The sequence below is a fragment of the Hevea brasiliensis genome, chromosome 14 (genome assembly GCF_030052815.1).
Source record: "Hevea brasiliensis isolate MT/VB/25A 57/8 chromosome 14, ASM3005281v1, whole genome shotgun sequence".
NCBI classification, from domain to species: Eukaryota; Viridiplantae; Streptophyta; class Magnoliopsida; order Malpighiales; family Euphorbiaceae; genus Hevea; species Hevea brasiliensis.
This window is the reverse complement of record NC_079506.1, coordinates 11,636,677-11,661,170: the sequence shown is the minus strand read 5'-3', so window position 1 is coordinate 11,661,170 and position 24,494 is coordinate 11,636,677. Positions and strand designations below refer to the sequence as shown.

The 24,494-nt window shown below is 28.6% G+C and overlaps 5 protein-coding genes across 5 annotated transcripts; 1 reads left to right on the top strand and 4 right to left on the bottom strand.

The window, feature by feature from the left end:
- Positions 1-889: 889 nt before the first annotated feature.
- On the top strand, positions 890-3,794 carry LOC131172737 (YTH domain-containing protein ECT4-like). Its single transcript, XM_058134256.1, has 6 exons — positions 890-920; positions 1,389-1,450; positions 1,983-2,169; positions 2,618-2,653; positions 2,805-3,181; positions 3,321-3,794. The coding sequence occupies exons 1-6, from the start codon at positions 890-892 to the stop codon at positions 3,792-3,794; spliced, it is 1,167 nt and encodes a 388-aa protein (XP_057990239.1).
- Positions 3,795-5,055: 1,261 nt separating this feature from the next.
- LOC131172736 (probable disease resistance protein RPP1) lies at positions 5,056-5,544 on the bottom strand. Its single transcript, XM_058134255.1, has one exon. It carries the CDS (start codon positions 5,542-5,544, stop codon positions 5,056-5,058), a length of 489 nt encoding a protein of 162 aa, XP_057990238.1.
- Positions 5,545-6,280: 736 nt separating this feature from the next.
- LOC131172735 (disease resistance protein RUN1-like) lies at positions 6,281-9,257 on the bottom strand. The gene is made up of 3 exons (XM_058134254.1): positions 8,719-9,257; positions 6,355-7,417; positions 6,281-6,289 (listed from the first exon to the last, which is right to left on the bottom strand). The coding sequence occupies exons 1-3, from the start codon at positions 9,201-9,203 to the stop codon at positions 6,281-6,283; spliced, it is 1,557 nt and encodes a 518-aa protein (XP_057990237.1). The 5' UTR covers positions 9,204-9,257.
- Positions 9,258-14,481: 5,224 nt separating this feature from the next.
- Positions 14,482-17,447, bottom strand: LOC131172734 (disease resistance protein RUN1-like). The gene is made up of 4 exons (XM_058134253.1): positions 16,746-17,447; positions 16,332-16,625; positions 14,980-15,952; positions 14,482-14,918 (listed from the first exon to the last, which is right to left on the bottom strand). Exons 1-4 carry the CDS (start codon positions 17,445-17,447, stop codon positions 14,482-14,484), a joined length of 2,406 nt encoding a protein of 801 aa, XP_057990236.1.
- Positions 17,448-17,450: 3 nt separating this feature from the next.
- On the bottom strand, positions 17,451-18,589 carry LOC131172733 (putative disease resistance protein At4g11170). The gene is made up of 2 exons (XM_058134252.1): positions 18,096-18,589; positions 17,451-17,832 (listed from the first exon to the last, which is right to left on the bottom strand). The coding sequence occupies exons 1-2, from the start codon at positions 18,587-18,589 to the stop codon at positions 17,451-17,453; spliced, it is 876 nt and encodes a 291-aa protein (XP_057990235.1).
- Between the last annotated feature and the right edge of the window lie 5,905 nt (positions 18,590-24,494).

The window sequence follows — 24,494 nt, the reverse complement described above, 5'->3', positions numbered from 1 at the left end:
TATGTGGACTTGAAGTCATGAAATTTCATTTTCTCGCGATTTCTCTCCAACCAAGCAGATTTATGTCTCTCCTCTCTCCCCCCCCCCCCCCCTCTCTTTAAAAACGAAAAATCTTTGAAAGTTGTTTGTTTTCTGTAAGATATATATTGAATTTCCCACTTTTACTCAAAAAGATCTCGTTTTTTTTTTTAAAGTTGAGAATTTGCATTTGATTTTTCTCTCCAGGGATTTTTTTTTTATAATTTATTTACAAAATTCCATTTTCTGTTTGATTTTTATCTCAAAAGAAAAAAAAAACTATCAAAAGATAATAATAAAATAGAATTTTATGCTTTCCATTAATTAATTAATTAATTAATAATAAGAGGAATCTGAATCTCTTTTTTTCCCGTTCTGTGTAAGTTGCCAACGTGTGCCTGGTGGACACTGGATAGCGTGCAACCAGCGTTTTTGCTTTTGAAGATGAGATTTTTTTTTTTAATTTTATTATTAAAAGGAAAACAATAAAATTCAATTTTTACAAGAATAAATATTTTGTTTTATCGACAGGGGTTGAATTAGGTTGGGTTGATATTGTTACTAAAATTATTATTAAAAAAGTTATTTTTAAAATATATTAATTATAAAATATTAAAAAATAATTAAAAATTAAATTAAATTTATTTTAATTATAAAAATATAAAAATAATAAAATAAAAATTTTAAATTATTTTTTAATAATATTTAAAATAATATTTTTATTCAAAAAAAATAATTTCACCCATCAAAATACAATGCTAAATCATAAGACTTTTGGTATAAAAGTACTGGTGCTTTGACTTTGACTAACACTTTTGCTATTTATTTTGTCTCTCTGTTTGCAGGTGTTAACTTGGGCTTTTATCGATCGATGATTGCCGCTGGAACAGAACTTGAGAAACGTATCCTCTCTTATTGGGTTTCTTTTCCCCTTTCCCCCTCCTCCTCTTCTCCCCCCTCCTTCCCCACCCCCACCAAACCCACAACACCCCCCCACCCCCCCAACTTTTTAAATATAAAGCTATTATGGGTTCTGTTTTTTAATTTCATTTGTGTTAACTTTTTTTTAACTGAAAATGGGAAAAAAAAATCTGGGTTGTTCATTTTATATTGAAGATGGGTAATAATTATCATGGATGATCAAGATTTTGATTTTATGGAAAGTAAATTGTTTGGCTTGTTTGATTTATGCCCCTTTCGCCCCTTTCATTCCTTCCTCTTGCTGCTAAAATTGCGTATTGGCTTTGTCTTGTGGAAAAAAAAAAAAAGAAAAATTATGTATTGACTGTTTAATGGTGTAGATATTGTTGGCAACTCCATGATTTGTTGGCTAATTGAATAAGTATTGTATTCTTAACTATATAATGCAGCTGAATCTGTTCCTACAGGATTGAAGTCGGAGTCCATTAGGAAATTGGCTGGGCGTGATGTGGTATGTCATATTAATCTATGTTGCTTTTGTTTTCTTCCTTGTGGATAATTGCTTGGAAAAATGGCATTATGAAGGTGAAAAGGCTTGGTTTTAATTTATTGTGGATTCCTATCTTTCTTGTAGTTGTGCCAACTTTCACTTTGCGGTTTGGTGTATGGTATGCATTGGATTACTGAGAATTATAAAACACTAAAAGGTCAAGGAAATATGTTTTTGGTCATTATAACATAAGTTCAAGAATATGATCTATTTGTGTGAGTACCATGAGATCCATTCTTCTTGTTTAAAAGGATTGCTAGTGTTTTATTTAAATTTTTTGGATCTTAGATTTTTGTGGCTCTGAATGTGTATCTCTAGGCATCCACATTGCACAAATTTATTCTGTGCATGGTAGATGGTTATTTTAACAACAACCTTAATGCTTAGTAGAACAAGATTAGATGGTTATTTTAAGAACAAACTTACTTAATGCTTAGTAGAACAAGATTATCTTTTTATTATCTTATTTTCCTTTGTATGTCTTTGTTTTCAGGCTTCTGGAAAAGATGGATTACCATGTGGCTCAACATCATTCAGTTGCTTTTCACGGGATGCTACTTCTAATGCCAAAGGTGAAGTAGATGGTAATTCTGGTATCAAAGGGGAGACTGACCAAGAGTCTGTTGGAGACCTTGGTATTTACAATGCACCAACTAGTAGTTACAATTATTACTACCCAGGTGGGATATTGAGACGGTTATATATTCTTCTTATATATAATCTTTTGGAGTTGTGATAAAGTCAATTAAATGGAATGCCATAATCTTAGTTAAAAGTACTCATATAATAGGTTTTCAGTAAAGTTGAGACTTGAGATGTCTGGTAATATACTCCTCAATGTATTGCATAGGATGATGTTAATCGGCCTTGTGATTAAGTACTCATATTTCTTAGTTGACTTCCATATAGTCAGAATCATTTTTTAGGCTAATGGTGCAATCATTTGAAAGATGAAAAGATAATACTTTAGCACGTCTTCAAGCATGATAATTTTGAAAATATTAAGTTACTTTACTTTGCTTCAATTAAAGATTTTTTTTTCAGTTTGATTTGCAGCTCTGAAGTTTATAATTTGAGAATTAGATTAATTTATGGTATATTATTTCTTAAACTTACTCTTTGTTGCAGAGTATAATGGATCCTTCACACAATTGGATGATCATGGTTATTTTCAAGCAGATCGATCTCATATGGTATGTTCTTCTGACGTATACTTTCATTTCTATTTGCAAAAATTAGGCAAAACTATGTCTCGTTCTGCTTGGCTGATAAGGGTAGTTTTGTATAATTGTGTCTTGTTGATAATTGATACTAGTGTATCGGTTGATCACATCAGGGATGCAATCAGACAATGGATCACTAGTCTATTATTTACCTGGCTATAATCCATATGCTTCTGGGGCAGTGGTTGGGGTAGATGGGCAAAGTGTTGGTCAACAAGCATATTTTTCTTCACCTGGATACCTTCCACATCCTGTTTTCTATGGATCAGAAGCCATGCCTTGCTATTCATGGGATTCAGTATATTTTAGTGATGTCTCAAATGGCAATACTGGTTCTCAAAATGGAAAATATGGATCAGCTTCTACTTTTGCCAAGTCCAGTGGTTTTAACTCTATGAAGTCTAACGACAATACTGCTGGCAAATCCTCTAAGTCTACAAATACACAAGCAATCAGACCTTTAAACAAGGTATGAAATATTCTTACTTTTTATGTCTATATCTTTAAACTTTCCCAAAAAGAATTGATTTTGAAGTTTGTTGTGCTTGTTGGTCATCACTAGTCTTCAGTTTTGAGTGTTTTTGCTGATTTAACTTTTTTTGTTACAGGTGTCTGCATTGGGTTCTGATTTCTCAGCAGGTCTCTCGAAAGGATACCATCCTGTAGGAAATTTGCCTCCTTTTTCTATCCAAAAACATGGTCCATTCCCGCATAATTGTCCTATGAACTATAGACAGAACGGAAGGATATGGAATGGAAATGATAGAAATAAATCTGGAGACAGATTCTATAAAAACAGTGATTTTGAAACCTCAAATGAACTAACTTCTGGTCCTAGGGGCTCTAACAAATTTCCTTCTCTGGAGACTGCTGTCAAGGAAGACTTGGGAATCACTGTACAAAGAGATCAGTATAACAAACCAGATTTTGAAACTAAGTACGCAGATGCTAAGTTCTATGTTATCAAATCTTACAATGAAGATGACATTCATAAGAGCATTAAATATGATGTATGGGCAAGCACTCCAAATGGCAATAAGAAGTTAGATGCAGCATTCCATGAAGCAGAACAGAGATCTTGAAAATAATGGTAGGCGGCCTGTAACTTATAGCAGAGACACTCAAGAGGTATCTCCTTTGCTTTAGAACTCAATTGTCTTCTGATGTTTCTGTTGTGAAAGCCAGTCTGCTCTACATTTACATCTTCTAATTTGTTATATTATATTTTAAGAAATATGGCTAGAACTAAATACATATTGATTGTCGAAAATTGTGTTTACTTCATGGTAGTACTGCTTTACAATGAATATTTGTTATACCTGACCTTGTCATGATCTTATTGTTATCAGTTTTGGACTAGTAGCTGAATTCTATGAATTTTGCTGTGCAATGTTAGGGATCTTGCCTAGATACAACAACAACTAAACCTTAAGTCTTGCCTAGATACTTTAACTAAAATTGAATGACTGCTGTGAATTGTATTAGTGCTCCATTTTAAATTTGCCGACTGCTATGGAAGTTAGCTGATGATGATTTGACGATCAAGAAAACTACTAATCCCATGACTCTTGTCAATCTAATGAAGAATCTCTCTCTCCACGGCTACAATCCAAAGAGTAATTATCTAAAGAAGCCAATAGAAAATTCAATTCCTGTACCATAGGCATTTTAGAGGTTTTTTAGTTATTTACAATGTTTATTCTACTCTAATGTGATGTTGTTGTTCCTCGTCCTTATTTTATCATTTCTTTAGCTTTCCATTATAAGCCTGTTATAATTATAAAGGCTATTTGTTCTTCAGGTTAGAGAGTTGTAGTTTATTTGCAATGTGTATCTTAGTTGATTTGGAAGTGAAGTGGGGTTCAGTTTCAGTCAATCGTTAGATTTGGAAGCTAATGTTGTAATGTGGATGACAGAATAGATTATATGTTCACATAACAACATATTATATTGTAATATTGTTCACATTACATATAACGAAGATACTATTTATCATTTCACCTGTTGTTTTTCCCCTGATTTGAGCTTAATTATTCTCCTGTGTAGTCTTCCCTCTCTCAAATGACAATAGAGCGGCAGATGATAGAGCTGCAAAAGATTGCAGTTATTTGTAAGAGTAAAGCAATTATGAATGCTAAAAAGTATCGGCAAACTAGAAATGAGTTATACCTGTTGTGAAAGTGAGTGGGGTTTGGTTAAGAGGAAGCAGGAAGAGATAGAGAGAGATTTAGATCGAGTGAAGAAGAAGAAGAAGCCTCCTCTTCCTTTTCTTCTTCCTCATTATTTATTCTTCTTCTCTTCAAGTTGTCTTCCAATATTTGAAGAAGTGATTGGTGATCCTCGTCATCCTGTTGTGAAAGTTGTTTTGATGCTTTCAGGGAGACTTGCTAAATTTGAGCAAATCGGGAGAAATAACTTTTCAAGACATTTCAACTCGCCTATGCTGCTTGGAATAGTCACGAGTCTTGAACATCCAGTTAGATCAAGTTGTTCAAGACGTTTCAAATTGCCAATGCTGCTTGGAAGACTCTCGAGTGCTGTACACTGATACAAGGACAATATGACAAGTTGAGACAGATGCTTAATTGATGAGGGCAGTTGTTCTATTCCAGTTCCGTCTAATTTTAGAATCCTTATATTACACGGAATCTCTGGACAATCTTTGATTTTGCAGCAATCACTTAGATGAAGTTCAGTAAGCTTGCTCAGATTTTGAAGAGAGGGAGTTTCAACCAAGCTCTTACATCCTTCCAAATATAAAAACTCGAGATTTGGGGCAATACTAGACAGGTTCGGAATCCTGATCAGGTCATCAGAGTACTTGAGGTCCATTAATTTCAAATTTCCAAGAGGCTGTAATTAAATAGAAAAATATCAATAAATTAGAAGATGCAAATTAACTTCTATAAAATGTATCTAAAATTTATAAACTGTACCTTATCTCCTCCATTCCACAGTTGTATGAGTTTGCTCCAACGCATACGAAGTTCTACAAGATTACTTAGATTTTGAAGAGAGGGAATTTCAACCAAACTCTTACAGCTATTTAAATATAAAAACTCGAGATTTGGGGCAATACTAGACAGGTTCGGAATCCTGATCAGGTCATCAGAGTCGCTAAGGTCCATCAATTTCAAACTTCCAAGAGGCTGTAATTAAATAGAAAAATATCAATAAATTAAAAGATACAAATTAACTTTATAAAATATAGCTAAAATATATAAATTGCACCTTATCTCCTCCATTCCACAGTTGTATGAGATTGCTAGAAGGCATGTGAAGTTCTACAAGATTCTTTGGCCAAAATTTTAACGGCAAAGATTCCAGAGGATAACATTCCCAGTAAAGACATCTTAGTGCTTGTGCACAAAATTCAAAGTTCTTAGGAAGGAGCACTTTGTTCCACATTTCATATAATTGGATGAATCTAAGATTGCACATCTTCGTAAAGGCCGTGGCACTTAGCTTCAAAATACCTTCCCCAAAAGGAAGAAGCGATATGGCCTCAACATTTTCGGTTCCCTAGTAAAATAATAGCAAAAAGGATTATTGATTAATACTTAATTCGTCACGAGATCTACAATTCTTACAAAATTCAAATATGATAATGATAAAAGCTTCATTGATTAATTTGGTCCTTACCGTCTCTGTTGTCAATACATGATCAATATCTTCATAATTCCACAACCTGCTGCGTCCGCCAGGCTGTTTGCATTCCTCATTAACAATATCCTTGCCCATTTGCTCTAGCAAGTCATGCATATCTACCCTATTGTTTGAAATAGTTATCAGATACTTCTCAATTAGACGAGGTATTCCACTTTCTGGATAGAAACCAAATGCTTTTAATTGTCTCTTGACATGATCTTTATCTTCCCCTTTGAAGAAACATGCAATATCAAGAAATATTTCTTGTTCATTCTTTTCTAGCCCATCATAACTTCTTTTCAAAACATCTTCAATTTTTTTAAGAGATTTGCCTTTCAATTTTTCCAATTCGCTTTCCCATTCTTCTATCGTCCTACGAAATAAATGAGATCCCAAAACTTTAAGAGCTAGTGGATGGCCTCCAACATAGATTGTCGCCTTCTTTGATAGCTCCTTATATTCTTCCTTGGGACGATTTTGCTCGAAGGCATGTAAGCTAAAGAGTTCCAGAGCTTGAGAATCAATTAACTCCTCAACCTCATATATGCCTTCTTTTGATAAACCAAGTGAATTTCTACTAGTTATGATGATTCTACTTCCCTCACCATACAAATGACACTCTCCTGCTAAATCTTTTAAATGGTTTCGATCCTCTATATCATCAAAAACAATCAATACCTTCATACTCTTGAGCCTTTTGCAAACATGATCATTCAAATCATCTATATGTTTGTCCCTTAATAATTCACAAATTATTTTTTTTCGTGCTGATTTTGATGATTTCTTTATCATTGTTTCCCTGACATTTTCAACAAAGTAATGACCATTAAATTGATTTTTGTTTCGACGAAATACTTCTAGTGCAATAGTTGTTTTACCAACGCCTCCGATCCCCAAAATTCCTACAACTTGCTTATCTTTTAACAAGCATTCCACTTTTTCCACACGCGATTTAATTCCAATCAATTTGGGATCATAAGAATCATCACTTTTAGACATATCACTAAATTTTTTCAACACATCATTGACGATTTTCTCTACTAATTCGGCCTCATCCCTAGTCACATATAAACAACAAACACTGATAAGTAAGATAGACTCACACTTGTAAGTAAATACCAATATATATATATATATATATATATATATATATACACGCTAAGCCTTAAAATGACTTTACATGTGTGTGCTGCCTAGAAAAGGGCACATGAGGCACAACCTTTTTATTTTTGTTTTTATATTTTGTTATATCATAACTAGTTGTATCACATGAAAAATTAACATTTTATCCAAAAATTTTAGAATTTCGACCATTAAAATACAAAAATATTAAAACTATTTAAAATTCATTTTCCTATTTTTCTTTAAAAAAAATTTAAAATTTTTGAACTTCTACTGATCATAATATTTTTAAAAATTAACCATTTTTAAATTCATTTAAAATTATATTAATATATACATATTTATATCTAAATAATTATTCGCTAAAAAATTATTTATAAAATTTAACTATTTTTAAAGACATTTCTTATTATATTTAAAATTGAAAAAATTTAAAAATAATATTTAAAATATTGCTACGTTTAAAAATAAGAAAAACTAATATATTAATCAATTTATTTATACGTTAGCACTTGAAATAAAATTATAATTAATTAAAAATTGTATTATTAACATTTTATAATATGATTATAAAAATAAAAAATATAGAAAAATACACATTAAATTATTTTATTAAATATATATTATTGATATAATTTATTTTTTAAATAAGTCATTGTTTTTCTAAGTTAATAAAAATGAAATTAAAAACAATTTGTTCACTAAAAATTATTTATAAAATTCAGGCATTGATTTTAAAAATATTTTTTATTATATTTAAAATTTAAAAAATTTAATAATGGTGTTTTAAAAATTATCACCTGTCATCCAATTTTTCTTATTTTATTTATTATTTTACTTATATATGTCAGATAACTTAAAAATAACAAAAATTAATATATTAATAAATTTATTTACTTATTAACACTTGAGATAAAATTATAATTAATTAAAAATTTTATTATTAACATTTTATAATATAATTATGAAAATATAAAAATATAAAAAAATATATTAAATTATGTTATTAAATAAAAAAATAAACAATATGCTCAACATAAGGCAAAACGATTAGTATATAATTAATATGTTTTGATTTTAGAATAAGTTAACAAATATCGATTTTCATATTAGTGCTGCCTATATTCGAATTAGGTATTAAGATTAATGTAATCTATTAAAAGTTTCTATATTTTGATTCTCTTTCCTTAAAATGAAAAACTAAAAAAAAACTGCAGTAAAGAGTAATTAACTTACTTGATATTCTGTGAATCCCATCCTGATAAGTTGCTTACTTCCATCAAAGCACGCTTCCAGTTGTCCACCTTTTGTGGACTGCCTTTTTCCCCATGCGTAGCAATAGCAAATGCCTTCCCAAAATTCCCTGAAAGCCTTCGAACGTGAGTTGGATCTACTTTGTAAAAAACCGGTAGAACTATTTGTGTTGATTCTTCCTTGCATTTAAGTATCTCAACAAGCTCATCCAAACACCATGAAGAATCTGCATATCTTTCAGAGAAAATGACTATTGAGACGCTTGATTCTCGAATTATTTTCAAGAGCTCTGGTGAGATCTCTTCTCCTTTATGAAGCTCTTCATCCGTAAAAGTCTTGATTTGTTTGTCCTTCAAGGCTTTAGAGAGATGGGAGAGAATACCATAACGCGTATCGTCGCCTCTAAAACTAATAAAAACATCCCATTTCTTCCACTGATTGGGAGGAGTGGAAGAAGTAGAAGCCATTAGAAGGGATGAAAGAAGGGTCTTGTGCAACTGAGTTTGAACAAGGTATAGAGAGCAAAATAGTATTAGAGATGAATATATTGTGGGTGTGTGGTAAACTATTCTGAGACATGAAATTTATAAACAACAGATATAGAAATTAAGGGGAATAAAAAAAGGAAGGCGAGTGGAAACACCACATTGGCCTTCTACGAAGAAATCATTTAGCGTGAAAGAAATTATGAAGAGGTTAAGCAAAACAATAAGAAATCATTTCGTCCAAAGTACGTTTTCAATGGTCTGTGTCTTATTTTTTGGTCTTTATGGCCGGCATTAATCTATTGCATTTTATCAAGTTATTGATTTAATTAAATTGGTACATATATAACTATTAAAAAAATTGCGTATTAAAGACAATTGATGACTTGACTTGGACAAATGTTTTCAAGCAAAATTTAGGAACTCCTAAGAATAATTCCTTTTTTTATTATTTTTATTGTCTAATTTTAAAAGAAATTTAAGAAACGAGAAAATTTAAAATATGAAATACCTAAAATTTATTTTTATTGTCTAATTTATTTTTTTTTTCTTTTCTAGAATGCCATGCATATAATAAATACTTAAAATATAGAGCATTACATGTCAAATTGCAGGAAAAGGGTTGACAAAGCCAGCACTTTGTCAGCAAAATATAAAGCTACCATATCCTTCTTCTTGGAAGGAACATATTAATTACCAATAAACAATTAAAGGAACGGCTAGCACTTTGTCAGCAAAGTAAAAGCAGAAATTAAGCTACAAACAAAGTCATCTGAAATTTCAATTCCAAACTCAATATGGAAGGCAACGTTCAATCGTAAAAACTATCGAAAGCTTTTCCACCATCTATGCTCACATAAGCCAAGCTTTTAATTAAATTGCCTGCAATTCTTTATTATATCAATGTTCTTTTCTATATATATATATATATATATATATATATATATATATATATATATATATATATGATACCAAGTTGGTTTTTTATTTATTTACTTTTATTTTTTCATTGTTTGCATTTGGCAGATGGCAGCGCTCTCAAGTTCTATTTTACAACGTAGTAAATCCTAAGGAAAGAAAAATTTATAGATTATAAATTAACCGCAATAATATATATATATATATATATATATATATATATATATATATATATATATATATATATATATATATATATATATATATATATATATATAGAAAAGAACATTGACATAATAAAGAATATATATATAGCATTTTTTAAGTGCACTTGCAGAGCGTTAAAATTTTATAATAAAATATAAATGCATATAATTTCCTAAAATAATAGCAACAATAAATAGAAAATATAAAATATTTTCTCCCGAATATAATTAACTAGCAAAATGCCGCGATTTTACACATTGTTAATTATAATTTTAATATATAAAAATAAAATAATATTTTAAATTTATTGTTAATTGCATCATATTTTATTTTTTTATTACTTTTTATGTCGATTAAATTTTTTATCTCTCAAATTTTTTTAATAAAAATTTTATAATTAAAATAAAAAATACAATAATATAATAGAAATATCTATTAAAATATAAAATTAATTAAATTATATGATTATTTTCATCACTTTAAAATATCAAAAAATTTTATATCCTCTAAAAATAATAAAAAATATAATATATTCAAATATTATTTTTATTTAGTAATATTAATATTATTCTAAAAGTAATATTAGTAATCTGAAAATCATAAAAATAGTGCAAAAGGAAAAAAAAATGAAAACAATATTATATTTGTGCACTATACAAAATTATAAGTAAATAGAATAAATATATTTTCATATATTATAACTTACCTAACAATAATGGTTACTTATTATATCATTAAAAAGGTAATCATTTAACAATTTATAACTTATATATACATAATTGTAGAATTATAAACTTAATAAATAATAGTAATTTAAAGCAATTGAATAACTAATAATTAACAAAAAAAATAGGGAAAATTTAATATAATTAAATTAATTATATCTTATAAATAAATTACCCCTTAGCATAATAATAATAACAATAATAATAACAACAACTAAGTTAACAATAAATATATTTATTAGTTGTAATATTAAACTTATAATATATATATATATATATATATATATATATATATATATATATATATATATATATATATATATATATATATATATATATATAAAAGTGTTTCCACGTTAATAAGATTATCAAAATTTTAAAAATAACGTTCTCTTAAAAAAAGTCATTTTTCTTAAAAAACACTTAATTTTTCTTTTAATTTTAAAAATATTTTTCGTTCATATTTTTTTAATTATCCCAACACCAAAAAATATAAAAAATATTTTCCAGTGTAATTAACAAAAGCTTTCCCTTTATTTTCTACTCTTCCTCCCAGCAAAAAAGAAGGCAATTTCATCCTTCATCTTGCTACCTGTGCAAATTGTGGCAATCATACCCACCCCTCCATGTTTTCTTACTTTCAGTATTGACCATATGATTAATTATATCTTTAAAAATTATAAATGGAAGAGCTTGTGGGGTCTGAACATGGAAATTAGCTAAAGCTTTGCCCTTTATTTTCCACTCTTCCTTGTAGAAAAACTCAATGCAACTATGTGTAGGTGGTGACGCTTGGCCAATGGCTTGGTGAAATGTTACGATTCCATTGTAAGTAAACTTGTATCTCACACTAAAAATATGGGATAACTAACTTTTGGAGTGTGAATCTCCAAAGTTAGTATTAGAATCTGAATTCACTGTTTAGAATTTTTTTCATAAGGCTCTTTTTAAAAGAATATTTATTTTTTTACAAAGATACTGGCTCGTTTATAAAAAAAAAAAAAAAAAACTGATTTGAAAAATTAATACATTCAAAAGAATAGTAATTTTGGAAAAAATTTAAGTTTTTTTAATTATTTACTTTTTTTATAACAATATTAGCTTGTCTATTAACAAATTCAGATTTATTAATAGATAAGTGATATATTATAATTTTTTTTCACAAGTAAAAACCACATAAAAATTTTATATAAAATTCATACCCTAAAAACTTTAATTTTAGGATTGGCATTTTTTTTTAATTATTTACAAGAATATCCAATTTAGGATATTAAGTAATAATAGAATTTATCAATTAATGAGTAATATATTAATTTTTCCTATATTTTTCAATGAGTAAAAAAAACCACATAAAAACTTTATATAGAAATTAGATTTTAAATTTAGGATTAGTGCTATCCAACGAGCAATGGTTTTTTTTTTTTCTTTTTAAAATTATTTTTTTAATTATATATATTTTTTCCATAACACCTTAAAATCATATCCACATTCATTATCTTTTATTACTTTTCTAAAATTGTTTTTTTTTTTTTTTGTTTTAATACTTTCCATGATAATATCAATCACTCAAGGGTAAATTGCGCCAATCCCGCCAATCATCTTTGAACTTATAGGTTACTTCAGTTCTGTCTTTTAACTTTTATTTATTATTATTATTATAAAAACATTCAATTTTAATTTTATTTTAAAAAAATCTATCTAATCTGTAATAACAGATTTTTAAGTTGAAAAGAATACTATTATCCTTTTGTTCCTCTCTCAAAAAGATAAAAAAAGTATACTTTTAGTAATTAATTGTCCATAAATTATTTTATTTTTGATAACACTAATATTTACTAAATTTATTAATAAAATTATCTATTAGTTTATATTTATATTTATTATTATTAATTTAAATTTTTGTTAAACTTTAATTAATTTTATCAATAAATAATTCTATTACCCCTTTAATTTCGAAATACTATTTTCTAAATTTTATTTCAACTAAATAATTTAATTCAAGCATCAATTAATTTACTTGTCCTTTTTAATTTTAAAAAATAATTACAATCACTATTAATTAAATAATTTTAGTGATCAAATAGTAATTTTGTGCCATTGAATATAATTTACCTACAACTTAATTATTGGACAATCCATATTTAGTCAGTTAATAGAATTACCAACTAAATTCTTCCTAAAATGTCACGACCCAATTTCTGGATCAGACTGACATTATGATCTAGACCTACATAAAGCCCTCAAGGCCTGTAGTAAGCCTCACTATTTTCAAACTCATAACCAAAACCCAAAATCAAGGCTCAACATGTAAACAGAAATAAAATAAACACTATGAATTTACTTGGACCAACTCAATCTGATTTCTATAAGAAATCCCCTATTAGTGGAGTTTAACTCAACCCTAATACATAGAAGCTCATCTTTAAAATAAAATGTATATTAATTACACGCTTGGAAAAGTGAGAAATGAGAAAATGGCCAACTACTGATTTGGGAATTTGACACAGCCTAATTCTTCAGGAACGCCAAAATGCATGTACTTCCTTTATGAAAATTTATTGTAGATTGAGAATGAACAATGTCCTGCTTGTAAGGGCATAAGGCATCTATTGGCAATTGATTAGCATTGCATACTAAAGAGACACGAATGAATCTACCAGTCCTTTTTTTCTTGCCAAACAAAAAAAGAAATGAAAATTTCTAAATGCAGCAGTTGTGTAATGTCTAACCTTGTAGCAGTTAAGAAGCAAGTATGCTGACGGAGAATATTGAAATTAAGAATGCTAAAACAGCAAATAAGAAATAGATTTACCTTTTGCTTTTCCTCTTCCTCTTCCTCTTCCTTTTTGTTTTCTCGTGAATCAAAAAGTCATTTTGGTTCTCTTCCGCCTCCCGATTCAATAGGTCATCGTGTTCCTTATCTTCAGGTTCGCCTTCTTAATCTTCCTCATGTTTTTTTTCAATGCTTATTATTGAATTTTGACGTCCAATTTTGCTCCTGTAACAAGATGTTGAATCCAACAATAGGAAGCTCATCTTTAAAATAAAATGTATATTAACCACATGCTTGGAAAAGAGAAACATGAGAAAATGGCTAACTATTGATTTGGGAATTTCACAAAGCCTAATTCTTCAGGAAGGCCAAAATGCATGTACCGCTTCTATCAAAATTTATTGAAGATTGAGAATGAACATACTTCAGCTTGCTAGGGCACAAGGCATCTATTGGCAATTGATTGCCATTATATACTTAACACACTTGAGTGAATCTACCATTTTTTTTTTTTTAATTTGAATAGTTCTAAATGCAGCAGATTGTTTGATATCTAACCTTGGAGCAGTTAAGAAGCAAATGTGCTGATGAAGAATATTGAAATTAAGAATGCTAAAACAGCAAATAAGAAATGGATTTACCTTTTCCTTTTCCTCTTCCTCTTCCTTTTCCTCCTCTCATGATTCAAAATGTTATTGTGGTCCTCAATTTGTTCCAATCTTTGAAGAGGAGGTTCGCCTTTCTTTTCATCCTGATGCTGATGAGGTTGCTCTCCTTCTGTTAATCTTTGAATTGTGGCATTTTGGTCATCTTTTTGTTCCAATCTTTGAAGGGGAGGTTCGCCTTCCTTGTCATCCTGATGCTGATGGGGTTGCTCATCATCCTGATGCTCTCCATTTCTGTTTCTCGTTTTATTTCTACTAAATATAGGATGTACCCCACACTCAGTAATTAACTTCACGTCATAGTTAATGCTGAAGCAAAATGAGGCCTTAACGAAACACTCGTCATCAAAACGTGTCCTCAATCCATTGAATGAAAGCAACACGTGTGATGGGACAAAAAAAGCGGGACCTGGATAATAATCAGAATAATTCATAAAAATCCTCATACTTATATAAGATGAATTTATTACGTCCTTGCCTATTTCCAGATTCATATTTGAAATCCACTACGCATTCAATTCTCTCAAGGAAAAAATTAGAATGTCTGGAATGAAAAACAACGCAGAAAAAGAAGGCAATTAAGTCATGAAGGTCAAGTTTGAATGAAAGTGAGGATCCTTTATTCTTATAACTCATCCTTTTTGACGCTTCACGTCCTACCACCCATAATCGAACTTTCTGACCCAACAGATGTGCTTCAAAAACATCTTCCAGTGCTTTCTTGTTAACTTTGACGCAATTACTAAAATTAAGAAATACGGAATCTTCATCTTCACTTTTATCTGCTTCTTCATTTTCATCTTCATATTCTAAGAAATGGAAAGAAATTGATGAAGATTCCAAAGAGGGGCAATGATTTGCAATTAAGAATTTTAAGCATGATGGAAGCTCTGGTAAACTTTTAAGACTCCTGCAACGGCTTAAATCAAGCTGTTTCAACTTTGAAAGTTGTTTTATGCTTTCTGGGAGACTTGCTAAATTTGGGCATCCACAGAGAAGTAATTTTTCAAGACATTTCAACTTGCCTATGCTGCTTGGAATAGTCACGAGTCTTGAGCATCCATTGAGATGAAGTTCTTCAAGACGTTTAAAATTGCCAATGGTGCTTGGAAGACTCACAAGATCTTCACACCCGGACAAGCACAATTTGACAAGTTGAGACAGATGCTCAATTGATGAGGGCAGTTGTTCTATTCCAGTGTCATCTAAAGTTAGAATCTTTATATTACACGGAATCTCTGGACAATCTTTTACTTTATAGCACTTACGCAGATCAAGTTCAGTAAGCTTGGTCAGATTTTTAAGAGCTGATAGAATTTCAACCAAACTCACGCATCGTTCCAAATATAAAAACTCCAGATTTGGGGCAACACTAAATAAGTCCGGAATCCCAATCAGGTGACAAGAGTAGCTGAGGTCCATTAATTTCAAATTTCCAAGAGGCTGTAATTAAATAGAAAAATATCAGTAAATTAGAAGATACAAATTAACTTCTATAAAATGTATCTAAAATTTATAAACTGTACCTTATCTCCTCCATTCCACAGTTGTATGAGTTTGCTCCAACGCATACGAAGTTCTACAAGATTACTTAGATTTTGAAGAAAGGGAGTTTCAGCCAAACTCTTACAGCCATTTAAATATAAAAACTCGAGATTTGGGGCAATACCAGACAAGTTCGGAATCCTGATCAGGTCATTAGAGTAGCTGAGGTCCATTAATTTCAAATTTCCAAGAGGCTGTAATTAAATAGAAAAATATCAATAAATTAGAAGATACAAAATAACTTTATAAAATGTATCTAAAATTTTATGAACTGTACCTTATCTCCTCCATTCCACAGTTGTATGAGTTTGCTATAAGGCATATGGAGTTCTACAAGATTATTTGGCCAAAAGTTTAGTGGCAAAGATTCTAGAGGATAATAATCCCGGTAAAGATATCTTAGCGCTTGTGGACAAAATTCAAAGTTTGCAGGAGGGAGCGCAATGTTTAGATATGAATTTTTCACTTTGACGAATCTAAGATTGCACATCTTCATAAAGGCCGTGGCACTTAGCTTTAAAATATAACTCCAAGGTATATCAAGCAATATGCCTTCAACATTTTCGGTTCCCTAATAAAACAACAGCAAAAAGGATGATTGATTAATACTTAATTCATCAGGAGAGCTACAATTCTTACAAAATTCAAAAATGATACTGAAAGAAGCTCCACTGATTAATTCTGTCCTTACCGTATCTGTTGTCAATACATGATCAATATCTTCAAAATTCCACAACCTGCTGTGTTCTCTAGGCTGCTTGCATTCCTTAACAACAATATCCTTGCCCATTTGCTCTAGCAAGTCATGCATATCTAACATATTGTTTGAAATAGTTATAACAGATCTCTCAATTAGACGAGGTATTCCACCTTCTGGATGGAAACCAAATGCTTTTAATTTTCTCTCAACCTCATCTTTATCTTCCCCTTTGAAGAAACATGCAATATCAAAAAATATTTCCTGTTCATTCTCTTCTAGCCCATCATAACTTGTTTTCAAAACATCTTGAATTTTATTAAGAGATTTGCCTTTCAATTTTTCCAATTCACTTTCCCATTCTTTTATCTTCCTACGAAATAAATGAGATCCCAAAACTTTAAGAGCTAGTGGATTGCCTCCAGCATAGATTGTCACCTCCCCTGATAGCTCCATATATTTTTCCTTGGGAAGATTTTGCTTGAACGCATGCAAGCTAAAGAGTTCCAAACCTTGAGCATCAATTAAATTCTCAACCTCATATATGTCATCCTTTGAACAAATATTTTCAAGTACTTGCCGATCTCTACTAGTTATAATGATTCTACTTCCCTCACAATACAAATCACGCTCTCCTGCTAAATTTTCTAAATTGTTAAAATCATCTACATCATCAAAAACAATTAACACTTTCATATTCTAGAGCCTTCTCCTAGTAAAAACATCCAAATCCGATGTGTCTGCATGTAAATTTTTGTCCCCTAATAATTGACAAATGATTTTGTCTCGTACATCATTTGGTGATTTCTTTGTCATTTTCTCCCTAAAATTTTCTGCAAAGTAATGAGCATCGAATTTACTCCTATTTCGACGAAAAACTTCTCGGGCAATAGTTGTTTTACCAATGCCTCCCATCCCCCAAATTCCTACATATTGCTTATCTTTTAACAACCATTCCACTTTTTCCACGCGCGACTTAATTCCAATCAATTTGCGATCATAAGAATCATCACTTTTAGACATATCATTAAATTTCTTCAACACATCATTGATGATTTCCTCAACTAATTCGGCCTCATCCCTAGTCACATATGAACAACAAACACTAGTGAGTAATGATGGACTCACACCTCTAAGTAAATAGTGATATATAATTAATATGTTTTGGTTTTAGAATAAGGTAACAAATATCGATATCTATATTAGGGCTGCCTATATTTGAATTAGTGCTATGTGTTAAGATTAATGTACTCTATTAAAAATTTATATATTTTGATTCTCTTTTCTTAAATTGAAAACCAGAAAAACTACAATAAAGAGTAATTAAAAAAGTAATAAACTTACTTGTGATGCCGTAAATCCCATCCTGATAAGTTGCTTACTTCCATCAAAGCTCGCTTCCAGTTGTCCGCCTTTTGTGAACTGCCTTTATCTAGCACTTCTTCAAGCACAGCAATAGCAAATGCCTTACTAAAATTGCCTGTAAGCTTTTGGACGTCAGTCGGATTTACTTTGTAAAAAACTGATATGACTGTTTGTTTTGATTCTTCCTGGCATTTAAATATCTCAACAAGCTCATCCAAGCACCATGGAGAATCTGTATAATTTTCAGAGAAAATAACTATTGAGATACTTGATTCTTGAATTATTTTCACGAGCCCTGATGAGATCTCTTTTCCTTTACGAAGCTCTTCATCCGTAAAGGCCTTGATTTGTTTTTCCTTAAAGGCTTTATGGAGATGGGAGAGAATATTATAACGGGCATCATCGCCTCTAAAACTAATAAATACATCCCATGGCTTCCACTGATTGGGAGGAGTGGAAGAAGTAGAAGCCATTAGAAGGGATGAAAGAAGGGTCTTGTGCAACTGAGTTTGAACAAGGTATAGAGAGCAAAATAGTATTAGAGATGAATATTTTGTGGGTGTGTGGTAAACTATTCTGAGACATGAAATTTATAAACAACAGATATAGAAATTAAGGGGAATAAAAAAAAGGAAGGCGAGTGGAAACACCACATTGGCCTTCTACGAAGAAATCATTTAGCGTGAAAGAAATTATGAAGAGGTTAAGCAAAACAATAAGAAATCATTTCATCCAAAGTACGTTTTCAATGGTCTGTGTCTTATTTTTTGGTCTTTATGGCCGGCATTAATCTATTGCATTTTATCAAGTTATTGATTTAATTAAATTGGTACATATATAACTATTAAAAAAAATTGCGTATTAAAGACAATTGATGACTTGACTTGGACAAATGTTTTCAAGCAAAATTTAGGAACTCCTAAGAATAATTCTTTTTTTTTTATTATTATTTTTATTGTCTAATTTTAAAAGAAATTTAAGAAACGAGAAAATTTAAAATATGGAATACCTAAAATTTATTTTTATTGTCTAATTCATTTTTTTTTCTTTTGTAGAATGCCATGCATATAATAAATACTTAAAATATGGAGCATTACATGTCAAATTGCAGGAAAAGGGTTGACAAAGCCAGCCATGATATATATATATAAAGCTACCATATCCTTCTTCTTGGAAGGAACATATTAATTACCAATAAACAATTAAAGGAACGGCTAGCACTTTGTCAGCAAAGTAAAAGCAGAAATTAAGCTACAAACAAAGTCATTTGAAATTTCAATTCCAAACTCAATGTGGAAGGCAACGTTCAATCGTAAAAACTATCGAAAGCATTTCCACCATCTATGCTCAAATAAGCCAAGCTTTTAATTAAATTGCCTGCAATTCTTTATTATATCAATGTTCTTTTCTATATATATATATATATATATATATATATATATATATATATATATGATACCAAGTTGGTTTTTTATTTATTTACTTTTATTTTTTCATTGTTTGCATTTGGCAGATGGCAGCGCTCTCAAGTTCTATTTTACAACGTAGTAAATCCTAAGGAAAGAAAAATTTATAGATTATAAATTAACCGCAATAATATATATATATATATATATATATATATATATATATATATATATATATATATATATATATATATATATATATATATATATATAGAAAAGAACATTGACATAATAAAGAATATATATATAGCATTTTTTAAGTGCACTTGCAGAGCGTTAAAATTTTATAATAAAATATAAATGCATATAATTTCCTAAAATAATAGCAACAATAAATAGAAAATATAAAATATTTTCTCCCGAATATAATTAACTAGCAAAATGCCGCGATTTTACACATTGTTAATTATAATTTTAATATATAAAAATAAAATAATATTTTAAATTTATTGTTAATTGCATCATATTTTATTTTTTTATTACTTTTTATGTCGATTAAATTTTTTATCTCTCAAATTTTTTTAATAAAAATTTTATAATTAAAATAAAAAATACAATAATATAATAGAAATATCTATTAAAATATAAAATTAATTAAATTATATGATTATTTTCATCACTTTAAAATATCAAAAAATTTTATATCCTCTAAAAATAATAAAAAATATAATATATTCAAATATTATTTTTATTTAGTAATATTAATATTATTCTAAAAGTAATATTAGTAATCTGAAAATCATAAAAATAGTGCAAAAGGAAAAAAATGAAAACAAAATTATATGTGTGCACTATACAAAATTATAAGTAAATAGAATAAATATATTTTCATATATTATAACTTACCTAACAATAATGGTTACTTATTATATCATTAAAAAGGTAATCATTTAACAATTTATAACTTATATATACATAATTATAGAATTATAAACTTAATAAATAATAGTAATTTAAAGCAATTGAATAACTAATTAACAAAAAATAGAGAAAATTTAATATAATTAAATTAATTATATCTTATAAATAAATTACCCCTTAGCATAATAATAATAACAATAATAATAACAACAACTAAGTTAACAATAAATATATTTATTAGTTGTAATATTAAACTTATAATATATGCCTATATTATATATATATATATATATATATATATATATATAAGTGTTTCCACGTTAATAAGATTATCAAAATTTTAAAAATAACGTTCTCTTAAAAAAAGTCATTTTTCTTAAAAATGACTTAATTTTTCTTTTAATTTTAAAAATATTTTTCGTTCATATTTTTTTAATTATCCCAACACCAAAAAATATAAAAAATATTGTCCAGTGTAATTAACAAAGGCTTTCCCTTTATTTTCTACTCTTCCTCCCAGCAAAAAAGAAGGCAATTTCTTCCTTCATCTTGCTACATGTGCAAATTGTGGCAATCATACCCACCCCTCCATGTTTTCTTACTATCAGTATTGACCATATGATTAATTATATCTTTAAAAATTATAAATGGAAGAGCTTGTGGGGTCTGAACAAGGAAATTAGCTAAAGCTTTGCCCTTTATTTTCCACTTTTCCTTGTAGAAAAACTCAATGCAACTTCTTCCATTATGCTCGTTCCAATTGCTTCTTCTTTGCTTGTACAGAGCTGCTCCCACCTCCGCTTATTTATTTTATTAGTCCAGCTTCAACTTGAGTGATAGATTCGATTAATAAATTTCAGCTTACAATTATTCTACTAATTTAAATTTTGAAGTTGATTCATTTATAAAATTTATAAATTAATTAATTTATATATAATTATAATTAATTATCAGATAATTAATATTAATTAATATAATTATAATTAATTTTCGAGTTGGTTGATTTATTTCCTCTTAACTTTTTGCCTTTTTTTTCCCTCACACTCCCCCTCCAAAAAAAAAAAACTTATGAATAATTTGATTTTAAAATTATAATTAGAATTAAAATAATAATAAAATTTTAATTTGAATATTTTTTTTAATATCAATGTATTCTATAAGAATTGAACTTTAATAGTAAAATTGCACAGTTTTTAAAATATAATTTTTTCCCCCTAGAATGCCATGCATATAAATACTTAAAATATAAAGCATTGCATGTCAAATTGCAGGGAAAGGGTTAATGAAGAAGGAGAAGCCGGCCATGATAAGTGACAAAACAAAGGTGATGAGTGGAAACAGCTACTATATCCTTCTCCTTGGAAGGAACTTATTAATTACTAATGAACAATTAAAGGAACATATTTTTATTTTAAATAAAATTTAAATATTTTATGAAATTATTAAAATTTTCAAAATATAAATTATTAATAAAAAATAAAATTTTAAGTAGATTATTATTTAAAATTTGTAAAATTAAATGGATTTAAATATTTTTTGGATAATAATAATCAGGTTTAGATAGGTTCGGTTAGTTGATAATAAATTTTAATCAGATTTATGATGGGTTCAAGTTTTGAATATATTAATCAGGTTCAAAATGTGTGGGGTGATTTTTGCGGGTATCCTACCTATTGTCATCCCTAGCTTCAAAAAATAAATTATGTCTTTATTATATGTATATAAAAATAAGATCAATAAAATAAAATAGTATTAAAGTAAATTGAAATTTATTAAAGACATAAAAAAGAGAAAGAGGTGATGTAAATTCACCGTAAGTGCACGGGTCATTCAGATACTATAGAAAATAGATATTGTTTCCTCAAAAAATTGTGTTATGAATTGAATTTATTTATGTAAATTAAAATTGGGGTAATTATCGCATGTGATTACTCAATTTTATAAGTGTTTTTATAAAAATCATTGAACTTCAATTTCTTTCATAAAAGTCACTGAATTTCAATTTCTTTCATAAAAGTCACTGAATTTCAATTTCTTTCATGAAACTCACTGAACTTTAATTTGATTTCATAAAAGTCACTGTAACAAGAAATTAAAAGTTTTCATATTAATCTGCTGACCTATCAACTATTTTATAAATAAAATTATCTAACTAGTGGTTGCTGGTAGAGAAGAAACGGAGAAAGATGAGGGGTTTGATAGTGAGGGGATAGCTGGATGCATTTATGTATCCTAATTTTATTTATAAAATAGTTGACAGGTTAACATATTAACTTGAAAAATTTTAATTTTTGATCTAATATCTTTTATAAAATAAAATTGAAAATTAGTGAGTTTTATTAAATAAGTTAAAGTTCAGTGATTTTTATAAAAACAATCATACAATTAAATAATTACGTATGATATTTACTTATTAAAATTGTAATATAATCAAACAAATAAGAAACCAGAATTTCAAGTTTAGAATATAAAAATGCAAAGTTAAATACAATAAATGACTGACTCAATAATTGATGACACCACCGAGTAGGGTAGTCTGGTGGTTAACTTAATGAGATAGTATAGTCTCACTCCAATTTGACTTCCTGCACTAACATAATGACTAAATATCATCTTTGTTTAAGAGTATAATGGGAGGTGGTTGTGGTTTGTTCAATGATTTATCTCATTGGGTGCCATATTGGGTTTAGTAGCAGATTCCTTTTTATGAGGTTGAGTTAAATCAAGGACATTATCAGTAACTCCGAGTCTCGGATCTAAGGGATTATAATCATTATACTCGGAAAGCCCTCATTTTTTATAAGTAAAAACAAAAAAAAATCAATAATTAACTAAATAAAAAAATAAAAATATTAATAATAAAAATTAAAAAAATAAAATTTAATTAAGGACGTAAAAGTAAAATTTCAAGCAACTATTCCATAGTTACTCTTAGTTATGAATATTTTGATAAACTAAGTCTGACACAAGAAATTTAGAAATGACTTAAGTAAGTGAAGAAAGCAAAAAAGAAGATGAGTGAAAACACCAGGTTCGCCTTCCAGGAAGGATTGCATAACTCTATTTAGTCGACAAAAAGTAAATGCAAAACAGTAGAGTAGGGTGGTTCTAATAATTCATTGGGATTGACTTCCAAACTCACGGGGTTCAGTCATAGGAACTTTAACAAGAGCTCTTTCCCTTTACTTTCCACTCTTCCAATCCACTGTGGCCTTTCTACTTCTTTCTTCTTTTGCCATGCAAATTGTACCAATCCTATCCTACCACATGGAGTCTTCACCAACTCCATATTTTATGCCGGTCATTTCTTTTATTTTTTTAATTTTATTTTATTCTAAATATCAGTCATTTCTTTTAGCTTTAAATTTAAATTTTAGGTTTTTTTCTTAAAAAATAACATTTTAAATGTCTATCTCCAAGAAAATTGTTTCAATTTAAAATTAAATAATTTCATTCAAAAATTTCAATTTTCAAATTCAATGTGAAAAAAAAAAAATGAAAACACTATATTTATTCAGAAATTTCAATTTCATACTTAATGGTGAAGGTGGGGCTCTAATTGTGTGGGGTTCAACCATGGGAATTAATTAAGATTTTATTTGTTTTATGAAAAGTAATTTATATATAAAAAATTTTTTAATTGAAATTATATTTTTAAAAATATTTTTTATTATTTAATTACAATGTTAAACTTATGATATTTTTCATTGTTAAAATTCTAAAAATGACATTTTCTTTTAAAAAAATTATTTTCTTTCAATTGACTTAATTTTTATTTTAACCTTAAAAATATTTTTTATTTATCTATTTTTTAATTATCCCAAACACTAAAAAATATAAAAAATATTTTCCAGTTTAATTAACAAAAGCTTTTCCCTTTATTTTCTACTCTTCCTCCCAGCAAAAAAGAATGCAATTTCTTCCTTCATGTTTGCCACATGTGCAAATATACCAATCCTACCCACCCCTCCATGTTTTCTTACTTTCAGTATTGACCAGAAGATTAATTATAAATGGAAAAGCTTGTGGGTTCTGAGCATAGAAACTAGCA

Coding starts and splice junctions, on each gene's coding strand:
- LOC131172737 (XM_058134256.1), top strand. CDS start 890: ATGATTGCCGCTGGAACAGAACTTGAGAAAC. Junction 2,654..2,804: donor CACACAATTGGATGATCATG/GTTATTTTCAAG, acceptor AATTGATACTAG/TGTATCGGTTGATCACATCA. Junction 3,182..3,320: donor CAATCAGACCTTTAAACAAG/GTATGAAATATT, acceptor TTTTTGTTACAG/GTGTCTGCATTGGGTTCTGA.
- LOC131172736 (XM_058134255.1), bottom strand. CDS start 5,544: ATGGACCTCAAGTACTCTGATGACCTGATCAGGATTCCGAACCTGTCT.
- LOC131172735 (XM_058134254.1), bottom strand. CDS start 9,203: ATGGCTTCTACTTCTTCCACTCCTCCCAATCAGTGGAAGAAATGGGAT. Junction 7,418..8,718: donor TGGGATTCACAGAATATCAA/GTAAGTTAATTA, acceptor ATATGTGACTAG/GGATGAGGCCGAATTAGTAG.
- LOC131172734 (XM_058134253.1), bottom strand. CDS start 17,447: ATGAAAGTGTTAATTGTTTTTGATGATGTAGATGATTTTAACAATTTA. Junction 16,626..16,745: donor ATGTATTGACAACAGATACG/GTAAGGACAGAA, acceptor TTGTTTTATTAG/GGAACCGAAAATGTTGAAGG. Junction 14,919..14,979: donor ATCTGGAAATAGGCAAGGAC/GTAATAAATTCA, acceptor ATTATTATCCAG/GTCCCGCTTTTTTTGTCCCA.
- LOC131172733 (XM_058134252.1), bottom strand. CDS start 18,589: ATGGCTTCTACTTCTTCCACTCCTCCCAATCAGTGGAAGCCATGGGAT. Junction 17,833..18,095: donor TGGGATTTACGGCATCACAA/GTAAGTTTATTA, acceptor ATATGTGACTAG/GGATGAGGCCGAATTAGTTG.